The 12810-nt window shown below is 48.9% G+C and overlaps 1 protein-coding gene across 3 annotated transcripts; it reads right to left on the bottom strand.

The window, feature by feature from the left end:
* Positions 1–1444: 1444 nt before the first annotated feature.
* Positions 1445–11913, bottom strand: NOP2 (NOP2 nucleolar protein). Of its 3 annotated transcripts, none has more exons than XM_048820488.2 (17): positions 11830–11913; positions 11138–11256; positions 10933–10978; positions 10311–10414; positions 8438–8712; positions 8066–8109; positions 7232–7386; positions 6645–6844; positions 4541–4630; positions 4374–4461; positions 4132–4272; positions 3734–3873; positions 3415–3504; positions 2572–2694; positions 2373–2470; positions 2133–2263; positions 1445–1983 (listed from the first exon to the last, which is right to left on the bottom strand). In XM_048820488.2, exons 2-17 carry the CDS (start codon positions 11241–11243, stop codon positions 1748–1750), a joined length of 2067 nt encoding a protein of 688 aa, XP_048676445.2. In that variant the 5' UTR covers positions 11244–11256; positions 11830–11913; the 3' UTR covers positions 1445–1747. The 3 variants fall into 3 exon arrangements, with proteins under 3 accessions (XP_048676445.2, XP_048676455.2, XP_048676462.2); XM_048820498.2 differs by having other exon boundaries at positions 11749–11866; XM_048820505.2 differs by having other exon boundaries at positions 11725–11840.
* Between the last annotated feature and the right edge of the window lie 897 nt (positions 11914–12810).

Consider the following 12810-nt stretch of genomic DNA (forward strand, 5'->3'; position numbering starts at 1 on the left):
AGTGCTTAGTGAAGACGCTACCCACATGGGAGGGAGAGCTTCTCCCTTTGGCATAGGACTCCACCTCCTGAAGAGGCAGTACCTATGTTGATAGGAGAAACTGGGAGTTAGGTCCCCTACGCCAGGAGGGTGTAACTGCATCACTCAGGGATGTGGATTTTTCACCTCCCCTCGTGACAGTTAAACCAACGTGAGTGTGTAGTGTAGACCAGGATTTAGACATTTAAGCTGAAATCCTCACTGCAGTGGCACTGAATCCCCCAGGGCAACTCTATGACGTAGAAAGAGATTCAGGAACCAAAAGGTGAGAGCCAAGGTTTGAGCTAAAAATCTTGTTCTACTTCAGCAGAAATCTGCTATCCACACAGGCCTGACTGCAGCTAGGACCTAACCCAGGAGAGCTCAAGCTGGAACTCATGACCCAATTACCAGTGTTGATGGGGGTGTATTATGTTGGGGACTGAGTCATCTCCCCCCAGGAAGGTCCTGGAACCCCCTCCTCCCCCAGCTTAAGGCACTAGGGACTAGGAGCCCTAGAGGATGATCCCACAGGGCACTAAAGGAAGACTGATTTGTTTAAAGCTCAGTATGTGGGGAATGGGAGGGGGACACTTCAGACATGGATCAATTTGATTTCATCACCCACTGTTAGGCTAGTGGAGGGACTGTCCAAAGGTTAGAGAAGGAGAATCAGGGCAGGAACTCACCGAAAGCTGTACAGCAAGGCAACAGCAGCAATGAGAATTAAGTTTAGGGCTCCTGTACACCAGGCTCATGCAGGAAGAAGACCTTACATCAGAGAGGGGGCTGGGCAGCCTTATCTATGCAGAGGAAGAAAGTTTACTAGTAAAACTGCCTCCAACCCGAGGCCTGCTCACTGCTGTGACTGGGAAAAACTAGCTACTTTCCCCTCTTCAGGCATGAGCTCATTTGCAGGTCTACTCGCAGAAAGGGCTTCCAGAGCACAGGGAGCTGGGCTGACGTGTACTAGGCATAGGGCAGTTGCCGGGGTTTGTACGAAGGTTAGTAGCCTTCCAGCAGAAGCAATTCCCTTCCATCCTTTACTAGCCCCACTTACTGAGCCGCAACAGCTGGAAGGTGGGTGAAGAGGCAAATGAACCAAGCTGTACGGCAGTCCCCATCACTAGCCCAGCAGAGAAAGAAAGGGGCACAAGGAAAGGGTTTGGGAAGGAGGGGTGAAGTGACTGGAGTGGGCAACAGAAGATTGGGAAACAGGAAGGTCAGAATAAGGGCAGGACAGAAAGCAAAGAGGCAGTGAGGAAGAGTGATGGGAGGACAGAACAATGGAAGCCAAGTTCAGAGGGAGAGGCCACAGTGCAGCACAAGAACAAGTGGCTACAGCTAAACATTTACTGCAGGGTCCAGTTACACTGCACTAAAATAAATTCCTGCCTTAGACATGTAGGGGGAGAGAGAGAGAGAATTTGATCAAAGTATAAAATCTTTAATGAATCAGGATCTATCAATCCAGCACCCCAACCCCATGCTGGGGGAAGTACACTGGACTTCAAGAATAAAGGGAAGACAGTCCAAAAAATGCTCCCTCTATAGGGGCAATAGTTGTCCCAGACACTCACTGCTAAAGCAATCATCTGCACAAGATGACGAAAAACAACCCTACATGGGTGGAATCTGGAGAGTCCCTGACCTTCAGCCTTCAAGGAGAATGCCTCATCCCTGCAACTCTCATGGAATCAGACACCAAAGCCCAGAGAGGCAGTCCCTCTTATTGTCCATTCCGGTGCACTCTGTGCTGCTTCCTAGCAGGTGGCCGAGCTCCTAGACGCTGGGGAGAGGGCCTCTTATGCCTTTGCACAGAACCTCCCTTTGAAGGGGGCTGCTGCTGCTTCTTCTGCCCTGTGGTGACTTTCAACCTCTCAAGTTTCTTCCTTTTAAGCTGTGGCTCTGCAGCTACTTCTGGAGCAGACGCTGGACTTGCTGTTTCCAAAGTAGACTCCTCATCTAGAAGAGGAAATGAGTCAGAAAGGAAAGTGCAGAAGATGCTGTGGTGAGCAAACAGTGCTGCCTGGATGGTGAGCTCTCTGCTGCTCCAAACCAGCCAGCACGGTACATGAGCAAGGTAGCATAGGGCAGCTCTGGAGTTCAGTTACCTTTCTGCATTTTGGGGATGGCATTGGAAAATTTCTTGAGCTTGGCGATGAAGAACCCATCCATGTTGTGGGTGTGAGGGTAGAAACGTCGCGTGGATTTGACGGATGGGTGGAAGCGACGGTCCTTGAACCTGAGGGGAGAGAGAAGAGAGGAAATATTAGTTTCTCTATTGAAGTCTGAGGGTTAAAAACAGAGCAAGCTTCCCTCCTCCCCACAGTCCCCAGAGACTTAACACACACCTGGTGAATCCTTCCTTGCCAAAGTCCAGCCCTGTGGGCACCAAGCGAACATTGCGTTTCTTCAGGGCATAATCCACAACCCACTCATTCTCTTCCACCTGCCAGAGACCAAGCATTAGAGACAGACTCTGTGGAGACTCTTCAAATGAGAGCTCCCCCAGCACATGGGCCAGCTGCCTGGCACCCAAAGGGAACTCACCATGATGGAGCATGTACAGTACACTATGTAGCCCCCCGTCTCTGAGGCAGCATTGACTGAGTCAATAGCACTGAGAATCAGCTCCTTCTGCAGATGAGCACAACGCAGGACATCCCTCTCATCCTGAAAGACACAGAGGGGGTTAGAACACTTGAGCTATGCTGATCCACTCCTTCCCCTGGTCTAGCACACTGCACCCTCTGTGCCTGCTGTGAATGGAGATGTGATGAGAGCAAGAGCCGTGAGGTAGCAGGACTCAGCTGGGCTTCTACCCCTAAATCTGGTCCCAGGACAGTGTGTGTGAGGGAGACAGGTCAATTTCTTCAGGTTTCTCTGGTCCAGGCATCTTGGTGCAAGGACAAGAGTCCAGAAGCCCTGCTCTTCCATGGTCTGCAGGCAAGTTCACATCTCACTCTGTACCCTACACTAGCTGTTCTCAACCAGGAGCCCTCGGGCGGGGGCACAAGCAGGTTTCAGGAGGTCCGCCAAAATAAACCAGAGATCAGGGCCAGTGTTAAATTCACTGGGGCCCAGGGCAGAAAGCCGAAGCCTGAGCCCTTCCTCCCCGGGCAGAAGCAAAAGCCCAACCAACTTAGTTTGGTGGGGGATCCCTTGTGACGTGGGGCTCTGGGCAATCACTCTCCTTGCTACCCCCTAACCCCAGCCTGGTTCTGGCTTTTAATCTACTGACAGAATTGTTGTGGCACAGGTGGGCAATGGAGTTTTTATAGCATGTTGCGGGGGGCCTCAGAAGGAAGAAGGTTGAGAACCCCTGCACTGCACCACAAATCACCCAAGCTCCTTCCCACCTTTTCCTGAGCTGCCCGTGCCCAGGCTGCTCACCTTGTTGGTTTTGACAGCAGGGTCCTTGGAGATGACACCTGTGCCACTGCAGGGAGCATCAAGGAGGACACGGTCAAACCCACCCAGCACCTAGAGGTGGGTGGAAAGACAGAGGTCTTGGCCTCAATTCCATTGACAGGACAACAAGACAACAGAAAACGGGGGCAGAGAGATGCCCCATTGCCTTCTCCCCCACCCCATGTGCATTCCTTTCTTGTGAGTCACCCACCAGCTGCACAGAGTCAAGGAGAGCACAGCTGGATTCCATGAAGCCTTGTGACGGACACAGCAAGCATGAAACTACGCAGCAGCTACATACCTTGGGGAACTGGCGTCCATCGCAGTGGCTCAAGACAGCATTGGTGACTCCCAGACGGTGCAGGTTCCCCACCACACTGCGCAGCCGCTCAGCACTGCTGTCATTGGCCAGGATCACGCCTGTGTTCTTCATCAGCTGAGCTGCCAGGGGATGAAGGTTACATCAAGACCCAGACCCAACGTGCAGCCCCTGCCCCTCCCAATCAGCAGCAGGAATAAAATCCCCTCCTTCCCCAGTGGATCCCACACTGCCTCTCCCTCCTACCGGCAACCCATCCCCCAGCTCCCCCTATTTCCCTGCCCCCAGGTGTCCCCACAGACCTCTTTCCCCCAGGCTCTCCTCCCAAACTTCACAGCCTTGGTCTCTCCTTTATCCCCCGCACCCCTCCAGTCAGGTACCTATGTAGCTGGTCTTGCCTCCTGGGGCACAGCACATGTCCAGGATACGTTCATTCTCTTGAGGGGCCAGAGCCATGACAGGGAGAAGGCTGGAAGCTCCTTGTAGCATGTAGTGTCCAGCCAGGTACTCAGGGGTGGCACCTTGGGGTGGGGGTTGAAGAATAGAGACATGAGAATAGGAGAAGCAGCCAAAAAAATGAGTCAGTCAGCTCAGCCCTGTGAAGGGAGGGTCAGTTTCTCACCGATGGGCACAGAGGAGTCGTAGACAACAAGCCCAGTTTTTGACCACTTCCCCAGGGGGTCTAGATTCACACCACGATTAATTAGAGCCTGAAGGAAGAAGACAGAGGGGTGAGATCTTTGCTCCATAACTGAGACAGAAGTTGAGGGACCATGATGCTTTGCTCACCTGTGCCAGGTCTCGTCGCCGTGTTTTCAGTGTATTGGTACGAAGTGTCATGGGGCGAGGAACCTCATTAGATTCTAAGAAGTTAACCAGCTGGAGATAGAGTCAGAGTTTAGGGCCAGAAGGCACCACCAGATCACCTAGTTTGTCTTTCTGTACATCACAGGGCAATCCCTCCCAGTACTTGCACGCTATGCCCAACAACCAAAATTAGAGCAACGTATTACAACTGTCAGGAGACTAGACTGTTGTGTGCTACAGGCAGAGAACAGGAGGAACCAAGATGCACCACTGCCTGAGGCCTGTGCAGTGGCAGAGAAGCAATTAAAGGAGATATACCCAGATAATCCTGGCAAATGACCCGCATTCACATGCTGCAGAGGAAGACAAACCCACCCTCCCTCTCCCTAAGTCACTGCTAATCTGAGCTAGGGGAAAATTCCTTCCCAAACTCACATAAGGTGATCAGTTAGACCCTAAGAATGTAGCAAGAACCAGTCAGCCAAGCACCAGAGAGACAATGATCAATGCCACTTCTGAGCCTTGGCCCACCCTGTCCACTGCCCCTTCTCCAGCTGTGGCCATCTCTGATGCTTCAGAGGAAGGAGGAAAAAAAAACAAACAGAATACGTTGCCAGGGAGGGTGTCACTTCCTGACCCCTGCAGGTGACCAGCTGAAATCCTGAAGCATGAGATTTTAGAAACATCTGACATGAACCAGAAGGAACCCCCAGGACTGCTGAGACCTATATAATACCATTGATAAATTTGTCAAACTCGTGTTCCCCCATAACTTCTAGAATCTGTTTCAGAACCTCACTCCGTTGATAGTTAGAAACCACCTTCTAATCTCCAGTTTAGATTTGTTCATAGCCAGTTTATATTCACTTGTTTTTGTTCCAATGTTGTCCTTTAACTTAAATAGCTCTTCACCCTCCCTGGTGTCTACCCTCTATGTATGTGTATAGCACAATCACACCCCCTCAGCCTTTGTTTTGCTAAAAAGCCAAACTCTTCCAGTTTCCTCTCATAAGATAGGCCCTCCATTCCCTGTTTAAATTCATCTTTTTTGAACATGGGTGACCAGAACTGTACACAACATTCCAAATGAGGTCTCACTAGTGCCTTGTATAATGGCATTAATACTTCTCTATCTTTACTGGAAATGCCTCGCCTCACATCCTAGCCTTTTTCACAGCCGCATCATGTTGGTGGCTCAGTCACCTGTGATCGACCCACACACCTAGTCTCTCTCCTCTGTTGCTTCCAACTCATGAGCACCAAGTTTATAGCAAAACTTCTTATTGGACCCTAAGTGCATGAACTTACACTTTGTACTATTAAATTTCATCCCATTTCTGTTGCTCCGGTTTTTAAGATCATCCTGTTCCTGTATAATATTCTGAACCGCCTCCGTATTGACCACGTCTCCCAACTTTATCAGAAGCAAATTTCACTACTCTGTTTTTTGCGTCAAAGTCATTAATAAAAATATTAAATATGAGAGGTCCCAAAACCAATCCTTGAGGAACTCCACCAGAAACCCCCCTTCAGTCTGATAGTTCACCTTTCAGCACAACTTGTTGCCTTCTCCGCTTTAGCCAGTTCCTTATCCGCCTGACAATGCTTGGACTGATCCCCATCTTTCCTAATTTAATTAACAACGTCCCATGTCAAATGCATTACTGAAACCCAGGTATATTAGATCTACTGCACTTTCCTTATCTTAAAAAAGGAAGCAATCAGTTACCTTTTCAAAGAAGGAAAATCGGGTTAGTCTGGCCTTTGCTAAACCCATGTTGCATTATATACTTTTGACCATTTACCACCATAAGTTTAATTATTCTTTTCTTCACAATTTGCTCTAAAGCCCTGCATGCTTCTGAGGTCAGACTACAAGGTCTGTAATCGCACAGGTCACTTTCTTCCCCCTTTCTTAAATACAGGTATCACAGCTATTCTCCAGGGGAGGAAGGAGAGAAAGAAAATGAGAAAGAACAGGGGAAGGCGGCAAGGAACTCAGGCCCATATCTGGGAATGGGGTGGGCAGTGTGGATGTAGGCTGGGTGAATCCAGAAGCATACCTGGACCTGGGCGGGGTTCATACCTCAGGGAGAGGGAAGAGCTCCATGAGCTTCTTAAGCAAGAAGTCACTGTAGGAATAGTAGGCAGCAAGGTCCTGGCGTAGCAATGCGAGGTACTCCTGCCTGGCACGCCCCGCCTCCCGCTTCACCCTGAAGTCCTGCAGCACCTCCACGTTGTCCTTGATACGCTGATGAATGAGGTGCAGGTCAGGTGGCTCAGCAGGTAATGAGGCAGTTAAGGAATCAAGAAAAGAGTCACATGACCCTGGGCATTGCTCAAATGTGAATACTGTGTGCATACCATGACATGCAATGCACAGGTGCCTCTAGTGCATGAGTTTTAGGCTACACATATGGTGTCACAAATGCCTCTGCTGTTATGCTGGAGTGTGCTAGATTCCCCCCTCCCCCAAACAACACACAAGCATGATCTAACACATGCAGGTGGTATGGCTCCCATGATACACTAGTGCAGCCTATCATAACCAATACACCTCTGCTATGCAACACACATGTACAACCCAACATGGTTCTGTGCAAGAGTGTGGATGCTCATCTGTGCCGTGTACACAGCTTATGTGGGCCACACACACGTTAGAGGGAAGGATATTTTCTCTCTCGATCTCCTCACCACTGGGTAACACAAATTGCTCATCTATCTCCATATTGAGCTGCAGGTCTGTGTCCTCCTCGTCCTCCTGCTCCTTGCTTTGGCCGCTCACCCGCTCCTCCTCTTCTTCACTGTCATCCTCACTGAGACCCTCCCTGAGCACAAGAGAGGGAAGGGCTTGCATTTAAGCATGGGAACCTCCCATCCTCTCCCTCCCTCCACGTAAGGTGAGAAGTGCCACAGAGAAGTGTCCAGTTCTGGTGCCCACGTTTCCAGAAGGATGGTGATAAATTGGAGAGGGTTCGGAGAAGAGCCATGAGGATGATGCAAGGATTAGAAAACCTGCCTTCTAGTGATTGTTAAAGCTAAATACATAGGCTCAAAGAGACAGTTAAGGGGTGACTTGATTACAGTCTATAAATACCTACAGGGGGAACAAATATGTAATAATGGGCTCTTCAACCCAGCAGAGAAAGGCACAACACAATCCAATGGCCAGAAATTGAAGCTAGACAAATCTAGATTGGAAATAAGGAGTACATTTTAATGGTGAGAATAATTAGTCACTGGAACAATTTAGTAAGGGTTATGGTGGATTCTCCACCACTTGCAATTTTTAAATTAAGATTGGATGTTTGTCTAAGGAACATGCACTCGGAATTATTTTGGAGAAGTTTTATGGCCTGTGTTAACTCAGGGGGTCAGACTAGATGACCACAGTGGTCCCTTCTGGCTTTGGAATCTAGGCATGCTAGAAATGTGGGGGGATAGAAGGCATAGCCTCACCCCAGCCCAGGAGAGAACCTGCTGGCTTCCAGCTCCTGAAACGCTCACCTGCCAGACTTCTGCTTCCGGGCGGCTTGTTCGATGGGCAGTAGCTAAGAGAGTCATGGGAGAGTTAATGAGACTATGGCATCAGATGGCAACTCCCTGCCACTCCCATTCCTGACCCTGTAAAACCCACTCACTGTATGCAAGAGCACATACAGACCAGCAGCAGGTGAAGGCAGGAGAAAGTATTCTATGCCTGGACCCATCTCCACTCTTGAGGTTTCTCTCGCATGGGGATAAAGCCTTTCAACTCCCCCCACCCACCCCAGGCCTCCTCCATCTGCAGGGATAAGGTCCTGGTGTCTGAACCCCACAATACCCACAGCTGGGGAAGTCTCAAGTGTTTACTGTGACATGAAAGTCAGGAGTTCCTACCTCCTCTTCCTCAGAAGACGAGGCTCCATAATCATCCATCATCTCCTCATTGCTCTCGTCATCCTCCATGCTCTCCCAGGCATCTTCATCCCCATCTCCCTCACTTTCACTGAACTCCAAACGCTCCTCTTCATTATCTCCAGCAGGCTGCGATCTCTTGGCTGGAGTTAGTGAAACTGAGCGGCTATCACTGCACCCAAGCTGAGGGTGCCGAGAGGCTCCTTCCCCTGGCCCCCTGTGTTTTCCTCCCTTCTGTAGTGATGGCTGCTCTGCAGCTACAGGCAGAAGAAAAGGTTAATGATTTGTAAAAACCCCCAAAACCATCTTGTCCTGTTCAATGCAAAATAAGAGGGCTGGGAATTCTGCATTCTAACTTCTAGCTAGAAGGGCCAGTTCATTCTCTATACTTGAGTTTCCTCATATACAGTCAATGGGGATTTATGATACCCACTCCTTTTTCGCAGGTCTAATACAGAATTTTTTAAAAATTCTATTTGTTATGATATTTCTCTTGCTTATTTCCAAGTTAGATTCTTATGGTACACCTCCCAGCATAACACCAGAGCACCTTTCACAATGCATTATGTGGAGCAGCTAACATTGGTTACATGTAGTAACCCTTCCTTCCTTTCTCCCAAGGGAAATTTTTTTTTTTTTTTTAAATGCATGTTGTGGTATGAGTTTGTATTAGGGAAGGAAGGTCACAGAAGCGGGTCCTGTACTTGTAGTGAAAAATAGGGAGGTTTACAGTGGTTAAAGAAAGGATGGTCTTGTAGAAGGCAGCACTGAATTGGGACTCTGCAGGTCTGGATTCAGTTCCTGACATCACCATAGACGGTCTGTCTCTTAACCAGTCTCAATTTCCAAGATGTAAAATGGGGGTCACAGTATTTTTTTGTTCATCTCATCTGTTTAGGTTGTAATCTCTGAATCGGGGAGTGCCTTTCTCTATGTCTGCACGGCGTTTAGCACCATGAGGTTGTGATCTTGGTTGGAACCTTTAGGGTATGTCTACACTTCAGCTGGGAGTGTGCCTGCCAGCCTAGGCCCAAGTAAAAATAGCAGCGTACACACTGCAGCACGGAGGAGAATGACTCAGACCCACCACCCAAGCTCGGACCCAGGACGGCGGGCAGGCTCCGACTTGGGGGGCTAACCTGAGCCACCACCTGTGCTGCAATGTTTACACTGCTATTTTTAGCAAGCAAGAGTGAGCAGAGCTAGCACTACTCTGTCTGCCTGGGCTGGGAGGCTCGCCCGCAGCTGCGGCGTAGACATACTCTTAGGCACTGCCGTAAATACAAACTCTTCATTCTCCTCATTATTACGTGGTTCTTGGATTCTGTGAAAATCTCTCTCTACACTTTTGGATTAGTCCCCAAAAATTCCCAAATCCTTCAGCATATCCCAGGTTATAGTGCACCCTGAGGTCAAGGACTGAGACCTTTGCATTTGAAGCTGTATTTTACGGGGAACCAGCATAGAAAGCAGAAAACAAGTCTGATGTGCTCCCAGTGTTACTGAGGAGATGCAGTTTTAAAAATCCAGGTTTTACAAAATTTAATTTGAGCCAAAATTAAGTTGAGGTGATTACAAGGCGCTTCTTAGTCCTGTGTAATTCGTGTGTTTAAAACCCTAGCTACTAAAGATGCCCACAACGCCCTGGAGGTCAGCTGGGGGCAGCAGAAAGAGATGTCCACTCCTTGAAAGGACTTAAGCTATGCCAAACTCTACTCTGCTCACAACTGGGGATGAAAGTGAGGAGAATGGCATTAAAACATACTGGGAAGAATCAGAGCTAAGAACTTACATCCAGAACTCTTCATTAGGAAAATGCTTTTAAATGACTGAAGTCAACTCATTAAACACATACCTGCGCTGGTGCCATCCATCCTCCCCTCATCTGTTTGCTTCTTTAGCTGAAGCAGATTTTTCCTAGCTTGGGTTTTTCCTGACCCCATTCGCCTCTTTGCAGCTCTAAAAATACATGGAAAAGCGAACAAAGAATGAATGAACATATAAACCCTCTTACATCAGAGGGCCTAACAACTCACTCTGACTTGGGTGTGCCAGATTGCAACTTGTGCCTTGGATTCTGCCCTCTCTAGAGGAGAAATTAATCTGTGTATTTGACAGGTTTCAGAGTAACAGCCGTGTTAGTCTGTATTCGCAAAAAGAAAAGGAGTACTTGTGGCACCTTAGAGACTAACCAATTTATTTGAGCATGAGCTTTCGTGAGCTACAGCTCACTTCATCGGATGCATACTGTGGAAACTGCAGAAGACATTATATACACAGAGACCATGAAACAATACCTCCTCCCACCCCACGAGGTATTGTTTCATGGTCTCTGTGTATATAATGTCTTCTGCAGTTTCCACAGTATGCATCCGATGAAGTGAGCTGTAGCTCACGAAAGCTCATGCTCAAATAAATTGGTTAGTCTCTAAGGTGCCACAAGTACTCCTTTTCTTTCTGTGTATTTGTACACTCACCTTTTTCGTGCATGGCTGGATAATTTGTTTCCACTGTTATCGGTAGCTAGAAACAAACAAAGATGACAGAAAATTAAGAAACTGGTAACAGGAGGAGGACAAACAACAGGATGATGTCCTTATTTAGAAGCCCTTACAGATATGATTGTGTGTGGGGAGGGTGTGCAGAAAACATAGAAAAGGATACAGAAACAAAGATGCTTACCTGGGGGAAGAAATTTGGCTAATTCTACCTCTGCTCCCTTCTGTTTGCGGGCTTTGCGCCCTGGGCCACGTTTCTCCTTCCTAAGTACATCAAGTTTGCGCCCCATAGTACTGTTCACCCTGTAGGGTAAGAGAAGGAAGGAGAATGAGATGAAAGAAAACAGAACAGATGCCACGCACACATATTTAGTCATATGGCATGGCAACCTCAGGGGTGATTCTTTTAGGACAGCAGTTATTCCAACTGCTGGTCTCTGTCTCTCTAACATGGTGGTTCTCAACCAGGGGTAAAACTTGGGGGTATGCAAGACAAATCAACCTCCTGACAGGGTAGTCGGTGAAGGTTGAGAACCTCTGATCTAACACACTCCCCGTTCTAAGGTGTCTCTGGTTAAACCCCATCCCCCGTGTCTGGGATCTCAAATCTCCTTTTCCAGAAACCACTTAACTCAGGGTCTTCCCCAAACCCTCACCCCTCCCGACCAGCCTCAGAGTTTTTCCCAGTTCAGGCACAAGGAGCCTGTGGCTGGCTCCCCCACTTCACCCCCCAAAGGCCCCAGCTCTGCTAGAGCTTTCACCCCAAGTTACCACGCCCGGGAGGCCTGCACGAACCCCGGCTCCAGGAGTGTGGACACGGGCAGAGCACCAGCACCGGGCCCGGGCGAGAGCAGCAGCCGCAACCCCACCACCTACCTTCCGGACCCACGTGCGCAGCGGCTACTTCCTGGGGAGGTCCCTGCGAAGCTGCCTCTCTACGCAGGCTCAGCCTGGCTCCTCCCTCGCCCTGGGATTGGCCAGAAGCTGCTCCTCCTGCCACCCCGCCATTGGCTAGATTTGTCTCCCCTACCCAATGATTGGGAAGACTTCCCCCTGCCGAGGAGGGAGGCTCAAGCACAGCCCCTCGGCGCAGTGGGGGTTGTTTCGGAGTAAGGTAGGTGTGAATCTAGAGGGCAACAGCGATTCCAGAATAATGCATCGAGCCAGACAGCCGTAAAAGCTGCAGGCTTGGTCTACCCTGCAGTTAAGATGTCAGGCAGGGCTCTAGAGAACCCTTACTGCTGACCTAGCTAGGCTAACCCCAGCAGTGTCAAGGGCAGAGGGTTTATTGACCTAGCCACGTGTTTGGGGAGGTGATGTGCTTATAGGGACAGAGTTATGGCAGCATAAGCTACAGTTACATGACACAGCTAAAATACTCTGGCTATGCTGGTAGAGGTTCTACAGCATAGATTTACCCTGTGTTTGTTCAAACATGCCTTAGGCTGCTACTGCAGGAGACTATCAAATTGTAAGTGTAAAGGAACTTATTTGCCTTCTGAAACTTTAAGGGGTACATTTCAGATTTTTCCTTCACAGGCTGTAGAACTAAAATGTTTAATATTAGACAGCAGAGATTATGCTGAGTTCACTTCTGTCCAAATATCACATACAATGAAATTAACAACAAAGAGTTAGAGATAGCAACACTGGATTTGTCCCAACAGCTGCTCCAGAATTTTGGGGGAGAGGAGGGTAAATGTGCACTTATGTATTTGCCAGATCAGAGCAATTACCACCCTCTGCTCCAAAAATGGCAAGGTGGGGAGCTATCAAGCCCAAAAGTCTGGCCCTGCTAAAAGCAGAAGCAGGCAGCTCTGGCCAGGTGCGTACTGACAGCAGCAGCCCTAGCAGCAC

Source organism: Caretta caretta, chromosome 1 (assembly GCF_965140235.1).
Source record: "Caretta caretta isolate rCarCar2 chromosome 1, rCarCar1.hap1, whole genome shotgun sequence".
Taxonomy (NCBI): Eukaryota; Metazoa; Chordata; order Testudines; family Cheloniidae; genus Caretta; species Caretta caretta.